The sequence below is a fragment of the Rattus norvegicus genome, chromosome 7 (genome assembly GCF_036323735.1).
Source record: "Rattus norvegicus strain BN/NHsdMcwi chromosome 7, GRCr8, whole genome shotgun sequence".
Lineage (NCBI taxonomy): Eukaryota > Metazoa > Chordata > Mammalia > Rodentia > Muridae > Rattus > Rattus norvegicus.
This window is the reverse complement of record NC_086025.1, coordinates 59485909-59496115: the sequence shown is the minus strand read 5'-3', so window position 1 is coordinate 59496115 and position 10207 is coordinate 59485909. Positions and strand designations below refer to the sequence as shown.

The following is a 10207-nucleotide window of genomic DNA, read 5'->3' as shown; positions in this document are numbered from 1 at the left end:
AAACAAAAATTAATCCAATAATTCCTCTGAGTCTACCGTAAAATAAAACTAGGAAATTTAAAATGTGTCTTTGATTTTGCTTAAAAGTCATGAATGTGCATTGATTTAACTGTTTAATTCTTATATTTTGACAGGTTTTAAAACAATAAATTTTTTGAGACAATAACAAACTTCTACTGCAGAATTTAGGGGAGGTACCAAAATTCGTCCTTTATTTAAGATTCTGTGAGTAACGGTATAAAAGTGATCTTCCCTGAGATATTTGATCTAGAAAATGACTTAAAATTGCATGGCTGGTCAAGCATGACTTTTAGAATACATCCAACAATTTCTAAGTTTCAATAATCATGGGACAGTGATTTCATGTCAATAAGAATCAACTGGCATCTGGTCACTGTACTCGTTTCCTTGACACTAAATATTGTAAATGCTTTAATTAATTAGATTCAGCAAACCAAATACACAAAGTAAAGCTAAGTTCCCTGGGTCATTTTCAGCCCAATGCTGATACTGTTGCAACCAATTCCAAGGCAACTGTTTCAGATGTGCCTGGGAAGATTCTGCAAGAATACCAAGAGGAAGGTGGCTGTGGATGTGGAATGGTCAGAATCTTGAGACAAGGTATTCATATACAACCTTGACGGCTCCCACCATAGTAACATTCTTACCTCCATCCCAGAGGGCTAGGATTAGATAGATGTCTCTGCACCTAAGCTATAGCCTGGTTTTTCTGTTGAAATGATCTGACTGCAGTGGTCCATATTGCAAGAGAGCAGACAAATATGAGCTTGTGATGATGATGCTATAGGGCTCGGAGGTGGAGGAGAAAGGAAACAGCCATCTGACCATGCCTGTTCCAAAGGAAACATAGCTAAGTTTTCCTACTGGTGGCTTTTGCTCTGATTGCAAGATGTGAGCTTGTTCTGTATGTAGAGGGGTGTGCACATGCATAGGTATGCTTGCCCAGGCATGGACAGTCCAGACATCAATGCTCCCATTACATGGAGGGTATACGTTGCTGCAGCTCTACAGGGCACTGCAGTGTTCTGTGCTACTGAGTTTGTCCTCTGTTCCCTTACAATCCAGGATAGAGGAGAGATCCTCACTAATGTATTGTATCTTCATACTAGGCACTAAGAAGAGACAATCAATAACTAACATGGAAATGTATGAACAGTCTACACTTATGAGTCGACCCCCCATGCCCACCCCTGATGAGCTGCCACACTCCCACGCCTGATGGGTCATGCCCCACCCCCACCCCAGGTATCTGCTTTCCACTTATCTCAGACAACCTCATTACACCATGTAAGGAAAGCAAAAACAGACCTAGCAAAATATGTTCAAACAATACTAAACTTTATTCAATAAAAACTTCATGAAGAGAAATGCAAGATCTACAATTAATAGAAAAATTAACTTCAAAATTTCATATAGAAAATACATTGTTGTAAGTTTGCATTATACATACTATACAGTACATACACTAAAAAATATCATCAAGTCTGCGTAGAAACGGGAGTAAAGCAGTAGAACACATGAACAATGAAATATTTAATTTCAGTACCCTAGATACAAAGAAAACATTTTAAAAAGATCCTATAATTGAATACTTTTGGAATGTGAAGTTCTGCACAGCACTCACACGGGTGGGACATATTCAAAGAGTCCCGGGTTTAAAAGACACACTTAGGAGAACAGACACTTCACTCAACTTCCAAGAATAAAGCAGACCTTATCTTAAAATGTCTATGCGAATTTTCTCAATAATTCTGATGGAGCCTGTCTCAAGGGCCCCATGGCCACAGTACAACACTGTGAAACAGTGAATATTAAAGACTAGGAAGCAGTAGAAAACACCTACAGTGATTATTTAAAACTTATTTTAAAAAAAACCAAAAAGTTTTTAAAAAAAAAAATGAGTGAAGATCCCAACATTAACCTAAGGTCAAAAATCCAGTTTAAAGCAGCATCCTTGTGAGCATGCGCTGTGTCTGTGTCGAGCAGTTTCTAACTTGTGCCGGGCACATCTATCTCCTAGATTGCTTCCGGTGCAGCTCTCCCTTGTTCCAGGTTAGCATTACTTGAAAGCGTGTGGGGCATCCCCCACTCTTTACACTGGAGAACCTGTTTCAAGGCCCTTCTGACCACCCTGCCTGAAGTCCTTGGCTCCATCCACAAAAGCCTTCCCAGCAGCCTCAGCAGCCTGGTGGGTGGGGCTACAGTAGGCTCTGGTGCAGGATTTCCCACACCATCCTCTTCCTAAACAGGGGCATGTGCTGCTGAGAGAAGGTGATGGGGCGGCCTCTGGAGATGTAATCTGCGTATTTGCAGGTAAACACACCGCAGTCCCTGTCATTCCCCTGCTGAGGAATCTTCTCTGTTGGCATGCTGTACTGTTTCCATTCCGAAGGGTTCAGATCCACATGCCTTCTGGCTTTGCTCTCATCCTGCAGATAGTGGAAGATCAGCTCAAGGACATCTGGTCTCTTATGTCCCATGGAATCCAGGTAGACAATACTCTTCTCTCTTAGGTCTGTCACCACCAGGCTCCAGTGCACATCCAGGTGAACCGGCACCAGAATCAGTTCCTTTGCAAAGAGGTTTACTGCCTTGGTCCATCTTCGGACTGATCTGTAGCCCCCACTCTTTAGCTTGGTGTAAAAGAAGGTGTTAAATGCATAAAGGGCAGGGTATCCTTGAGTCTGATTTCTGTCCACGAGAAGATTCATGTAAAAATTAATGACGTTGTCATTGAGCCACGCGCTGTCACTCAGGGTGCGCATGTCTGCTCGAGTGATGGTCATATTGAAGGCACAGCTCAAGACCTGGTCTTGTGGCCCTGGGCCAAGTGCGCTACTGATTTCCTTTTGCATGTCCGCTGTGACCAGAGGGCCATGGTCCAGCCCTGTGCTCTGCTTTTGGTCTTGAGAAGCCTTTTCTTTGGCGTCAGCTATTGGCATTTGTATGGGGAGAATGCCATTGCTGACTCTGTTTTCACAGATTTGAGGTGTTTGAGAAGCATGAATCTGTGCATCCACACAGCCTTTGATGTCCTTTGAGGAGTCCAATGGGTGCTGGAAAGCATTCTGAGAGTCTGAGCTCACAGAGCCCCAGGGTTGACAGTTTCCCAACAAGCTTGGGTACATTCCATTGAGGTGTTTCTGAACATATTCCTCTATGTTGCTGTAGGGACCCTTTGGTCCATTACCTCCATCCACAGACTTTGTCTCAGTCACAGCCTGTTCCTCGGGGCCTTTGGTGAACTCTGGGGTCTTTTGGTGGAATGGAACCTCTTCTTGGGGGTTCTGTATCAGACCCTGGCCTGGCTCTTCAACCCCAAGCTCTATTTCCCACTGCTGTGGTTTCAGCCTCTTCAGAGGTAGGATGGGCTCTTCATGCTGCCAAGCCTTTTTACCTTCTGCCTGGTACTTCCTCTTTTGGCCTCTTCCTGAATGTTCACGGTACACTCTCCCATGCTGCTTGCCCAGTTGCCATCTACAGGGGCCACGTGGATGGCCTTTGCTCACCTGTTGGCTCTCTGCTATGGCACAGCTTTCTGATTGGCAAGTCACAGTGTTTGTCAGCCAGACAATCATTGCGGGCTCAGTTGTTGTCTTCGTGGATAAAGGATCAGTTAGTATAGTTGCAGGTGTCTTATCCATACTGGACATGTTGGTCCAAGATCAGAAACTGCAGGGTGAAGAGTTCAGGCTTCCTTTGGCCTTGGAGACAGTTGCAAGGTGAATTCAGACGGAGGGAGGCAACAGTATCCAAGAGTAGTTCTCCCTCAGCTGATGATCTTCCCTTGTCTTTAAGGTGGCGGTGGATTACCAGTTCAGGCACTGCCTTTGACCTGGTAGGAGAAGTGAAGCTTCAGGGCACAGTGAACCTCTGTGGACCCCCAAATCAGGGAAATCTCTATGGATGTCAGAGTCACCCAAATACACTAAACGTTGGCAGCACAGGCAACCACACTGGAGGCCTCTTTTTATTCTAGAGTTCCTCTTGGTCAGTGCCTGCATAAAGCAAACAAAAACAATTAGAACTTCATGAGGCAGAAGTGTAGCTGTGTCTTCAGAGAGAGAGAGAGAGAGAGAGAGAGAGAGAGAGAGAGAGAGAGTGTGTGTGTATTGGGAGGGACAGTGGAGTCACTAGGTTACATTTTTCTGAAATGTCAACTCCAGGACAGAGGGTTGGATCCTTAGAAAGACTGAGACACAGCACCTTCCTCCGTGTTGAACAGAGTAAGATTAGGCTCAGTTCAAGGATCTAGCTTTATAGTCTGGTTTGGCAAAGGATAGCCCAGCGTATGTGAGTCTGTGCATGATCTAAGAGCCAATGCAGAATTCCCCCGGCTTCTACTCGCTAGCCCTAAAGGGATAGACACTGAATCAAGGTGAACCTCTGTCACATCCACTGAGTGATCTTCATTCCCTGGCAAATGCCGGTGAAGGCGAATGGATAAGCTCCTGCACTGTTGGCACCTACAAAGTTGTTTTTTCCCCAGGTCAAAGATATAAATGAAAAGTGGTCCTTCCCAATTCAAATTAAGCCAACATCCTCCACAGGGATGCCCTTAATTTTGGGGTTTTAGTTAATTCAAGATGTAGGCAAGTTGGCAACACAAAATGGACCACACACTTGCCTCCAAACCACACAGTTTGAAAGACAGTTTGTGCCATTTTGACCTGTGATTTATCTCTTTCTAGTGCCCACCTGCATGTGGGTATGTGTGTGCCTGTGTACATGTGTGTGTCTGTGTGTGTGAGAGAGTATGTGCCTGTCTATGTTTATGCCTCTCTGTGTGTGTGTGTGTGTATCTGCATAGTGGGTTTACTTTGATCCTTGTTTCATTTATGAGAAGAAACATGGAGGTCCACAAAATGACAGAGCTGTGACCAAGCCTTGATCTCTCTCCTCAAATTCTCAGAGTCTGTACCACCAACCAAAGAACATACACGGGCTTCACCTACCACTCTCCAACATATAGAGCTGATTTGCTGTTTGTCTTCATGTAGGTACCCAACAGCCGGAGGTTGGGTTATTCCAAACCCTACTGCCTGTACATGGGATGGGTTCTTTTTGCAGGGCTGCCTTGTCTGACCTCAGTGGGAGAGGTTGGGCCTAGCCTCCCAGACACCAGGGCAGTGGTGTACACAGTGGGGTCCACATCTGTACAGAAGCAGATGTTAGGCATGGAGGAAGGAGTATGGAAGGGGTGACTGGAAGAGGGGGCAGAGAGATGGATGCCAAGTGAGTAAGTGTAAACAGAAAAGGAAAAACACTGAAATAAAAAGAAAAAGAGTCAGCAGGGTTCTGTGATGGGGCCAAGTTAGTCAAAGGGTGAAGGGGAATTGAGGATTTGGAAAGCTCACTTGGTTAGAGCTCACCCCAACATAAAAGGACTCCTGGGTTTGATGCCCTGCACCATATACACCTGTGTGTGCTGCTCCATACCTCTAATTCTCACCCTCAGGAGGCCAAGAGAGGAACCAAATGCACCAGGCATTCACAGCCAGCCTTGGATACCACGGCCCTGGCTGTTAACACATAGGCCATAGGCAGAGAGGGTAGATCAGTGCTTACTGAGTGCATATGAGCTGTGCATACACAAACTCTAAGGCTTAACTCCTACCACCATTTACAATCAGAAATGGATATGATGAATGGCAGTGATCTCTAATGGACAGAACTGATGACTGAGTCTATCATAAAGGGGCTTGACACACTGGTCTGACTGTTCCAACAATGGCTGTCTCTGAACAGAAAGTTCAAGGTTCCCAAGGCCAAAAATTTGCGTGTGTAAGCTGGTCTACAGTATATGCTGAAGTCCCAAGGAAGTATCTATTTTTCGCACTGGAGTGGGATTAGTGATACAGAATCTTCCTACATGGACAAGAAAGTAGAATTACACACTACTGTTGCAAAACTGGAATTTAAGAAAAAAATAAATACAAAGGTACACAGGGATACACACACACACACACACACACACACACACACACACACATATTCAAATGTGTTTGTGATGTATAGGGCTCAGATGTTAGCTTCAGGAAGTTTCTACTTTTGTTTTTTGAGGCAGAGTCTCTCATGGCTGCTTCTCCAAGTAACAAGGTGGATTAGCAGCTGACCCCCCCATGATCTACTTGTCATTTTGCCTCCCCGGAGCTGTGTGACAAGAAAATACCACCACACTTTTGTATTTTATGATAGTGCTGGTGGGAGGCCCTTCACCATCTAAGCTCTTGCTCCAGCCCTAGGCTCACAGGTCTTTGTTGCTGCTGCTGTTCTGGGAAAGGAAATAGTAATAATAGAAGGACTGGAGGCATGGCTGGGGAGTCAGGAACACTTGTTCTGTGAGCTCGGGGATCTGAGTTTGAGTTCCCAGCACCCATGCAACAAGTCAGGCAAGTCTGAACAGGAAAGTAATAAATATCCACATGGGAACAAAGACAAGTTCATCCCTAGAGCTGGCTGGGCAGTGAGTCAGCGCAAAATGGCCGGCCAGGCTTGAGTCACTCAGGTGCAGCCAAAGGAGGAAAACAGGTGATAGCCTCTGGTATCTGCATGCAAATCTATGGAAACACACACACACACACACACACTCACACACACACACTCACACACACACTCACACACACTCACACACACACACTCACACACACTCACACACACAAACACACATACAAACACACACACACAAACACACATACAAACACACACACAGGCACACACACACACTCACAGACACAGGCACACACACCTCTGCATATCATACTCACTTGTGCACATATACACCCATGGCTCACACACTCTCACAGTCTCACTTTTCTTCTTTCTTATTGGAATCGGCCCCATCCAAGGTTACTGAGCCATGGATGACTAGTAGGCATGATTCCATGAGAAGCCATAAAGGGATTTTGGGCAACAGGAGAGGCCAATTGTGGGGCTTTCCTTGGTGTCCCCAAGGCACACCACATGGACATGTACTTGCTAGGTTTGCCTAAGCTCCACTGAGATCCTACTCTTTGCATTCGGCCTGTGTTCTCTTGGGAAAGCATATCCTACCTTCCTGAAGACTGCCTGCTTTTGGCTCAACGCTACTCAATTCCTGCAAACCATAAACTAGAAGAAGGAAGAGGACCCCCCATCTAAGGAGACTGCTAGAATGAGGTATCTCTGCTAATCCATAGGAAATGTAGCACCCTCAGCCCAGTAGAGACTCTGGAAATTCCACCCTGGGACATATGCCTCTGACTCCGATTGAATTAATATCACCTAGGCTGCCTTATTACTCAGCTGTTCTTATAGAAAACCCATACTCGGGGCTGGGGATTTAGCTCAGTGGTAGAGCGCTTACCTAGGAAGCGCAAGTCCCTGGGTTCGGTCCCCAGCTCCGAAAAAATGAACCAAAAAAAAAAAAAAAAAGACCTAGAAAACCCATACTCATGTACATATACATACATACATACAGGAAAGTTAGATATGTACATTTATATATGCAGATATGATTAAAATGACTTACAGACTGTGGTCCAGCTAATCCAAAAATGTCTACTTAGAAATGGAAGGTCCAAGATCCAGTAGTCTTTCTGTCTGGATGGCTCAGCAGGTCTTTAGTAAGTGCCAGATTCACAAAGAAGTAAACCCTTGAGGACCCTGGAGGAATGGACCTCTTACGGAAGTAAGAACAATCAGGCAAAGAACACAACTTCCTTCTTGCACAGCCTTATATAGGCTCCTGGAAGTAGGCGTGGCCAAGAGGAATGGTGGGAAAATACCACCTAATCTAATCCATCCAAAAAATGGATAACAAAGATTTCCCCCACACACACGAAGATAAGGATTAAAAGTAGTTCTTACCACTTCAAATTAAGCAAACATCCTCCAGAGGGATGCCCCTTAATTTTGGGGTTCTAGTTAATTCCAAGTGTAGGTAAGTTGACAACCCAGAGTAGCCATCACAGTTCCCCCAAACCACATCTGGACACACTTGGGAAGACAGTTTCTGGAATTTTTACCTGTGACTTTTCCCTCTCTAGTGATCACCTTCGTGTGTGCATATGTGTGTTTTGTGTGGGTGTGTGACTGTCTGTGTGTGTGAGAGTATGTGCTTGTGTTTCTGCCTGTGTGTGTGTCTGTGCTGCATAGTGGGCTTACTTTGATCCTTGTTTCATATCTGAGAAGAAATATGGAGGTCCACGAAATGAAAGAGCTGTGACCAAGCCGAGATCTCTGTCTTCAAATTCTCAGAGTCTGTACCACCAACCAAAGAACATATATGGGCTGCCCAACATATAGAGCTGTTTTGCTGTTTGTCCTTATGTAGGTCCCCAACCACTGGAGGTTGGGTTATTCCAAACCCTACTGCCTGTACATGGGATGGGTTCTTTTTGCAGGGCTGCCTCGTCTGTCCTCAGTGGGAGAGGTTGGGCCTAGCCTCCCAGACACCAGGGTAGTGGTGTGCACAGTGGGGTCCACATCTGTTCAGAAGCAGATGTTAGGCATGGAGGAAGGAGTATGGAAGGGGTGACTGGAAGAGGGGGCAGAGAGATGGATGCAATGTGAGTAAGTGTAAACGGAAAAGGAAAAACACTGAAATAAAAAGAAAAAGAGTCAGCAGGGGTCTGTGAAGGGGCCAAGGTAGTCAAAGTGGGCAGGGGAATTGAGGAGTTGGAAAGCTCACTTGGTAGAGAGCTCACCCCAACGTAAAAGGACTCCTGGGTTTGATGCCCTGCACCATATACACCTGTGTGTGCTGCCGCATGCCTCTAATTCTCACCCTCAGGAGCACAAGAGAGGAACCAAATGCACCAGACATTCACAGCCAGCCTTGGGTACCAGGGCCCTGGCTGTTAACACATAGGACATAGGCAGAGAGGGTAGATCAGTGCTTACTGAGTACATATGTGCTCTGCATATGCTAACACTGAGGCTTAACTCCACCATTTTGCAATCAGAAATAAATATGCTGAATGTCAGGGATCTCTAAGGGACACAACTGATGACTTAGTCTATGTTAAAAGGGGCTTGACAGAGTGGCCCTCTGGTCTGACTGTTCCAAGATTGGCTGTCATTCAACAGAAAGTTCCAGATTCCCAAATTCCATGAATTTGGATGTCTAAGCTGGTCTTCAGTGTTTGCTGAATACGTTTGTTGACCGTAATGTAAATGAATGTCTCAGCAGCAAGATAGAATTGGCCAGAGAGACAGAAGTTGAGGAAGCGAAACGCAAAGACTTCCTTCTCCTTTTCATTCTAGATTTTATTTATTTATTTTATATTTTTGAGAGTTCTGTCTGCATATCAGAAGAGGAGATCAGATCCCATGATAGATGATTATGAGCCATCATGTGGTTGCTGGGGATTGAACTCAGAATCTACTGGAAGAGCAGCCAGTGCTTTTAACCTCTGTGCCATCTCGCCAGCCCCTCCTAGGATCTAGGCTGGGTCTTGTAACCTCCAAGATCCACTATTATGGTCAGCCTTCCCATCTCTCATGACCTAGTCAAAAGCAATCAGTCTTGAAGGTGGGCAGCTCCATGAAGCACATACCAATTAGCTGTCCCGTGGTGAATGGTCATCTCTGAAAACGTACCTACCAGGTGTATTATACCGACCGAGCAGGTTACCGTGATGATCTTAGGTATTCATGTACACATCTGCATGCCACAATGATTAAAGGAAGAAGAGGCCATGAATTTGAAAGACAGTAGACAAGTGGATTGCCAGTGCTTGGAGGAGGGAAAGGGAAGGGAGGGATGCTGCGATTATATTATAATTTCAAAATAGATTCGTACAAGTTAAAAAAATAAATTAAAATAAATAAATAAATAAATAAATTAATTAATTAATTAAAAGTGAAAAGCCACAAAAAAAAGACAATTCCCTGAAACTATTTTACACTATGGTACTACTGTAAAGTCATGCAATGCTACGGAATATATGACACGGCGTACAACCCAGTGCACACCGCGATCCACTGTTGGTATCAGCACTAGCAGGACTCAGGGCCCTGGGCCCAGGGCTTCCAGGCTCTTGGTCTCTTCGAGAGTAAACTAAAGGCACACAGAGATGATAAAGTAGCCAAGACCACGTCACTCAAAAGCTGAGTGTTGGTATTGCTCAGAAGGAAACGTGAAATCTCATCTGAATTTTAAAAAGTCTCTAAAGGGATTTTGATGTTGGTGGCAATAAGAAGG

General features: G+C 45.0%; 1 protein-coding gene across 1 annotated transcript; it reads right to left on the bottom strand.

Moving 5' to 3' along the window:
• Window positions 1–1460: 1460 nt before the first annotated feature.
• On the bottom strand, window positions 1461–3992 carry LOC120093867 (sentrin-specific protease 2-like). Its single transcript, XM_039080597.2, has one exon. It carries the CDS (start codon window positions 3672–3674, stop codon window positions 2220–2222), a length of 1455 nt encoding a protein of 484 aa, XP_038936525.1. The 5' UTR covers window positions 3675–3992; the 3' UTR covers window positions 1461–2219.
• Window positions 3993–10207: the final 6215 nt, after the last annotated feature.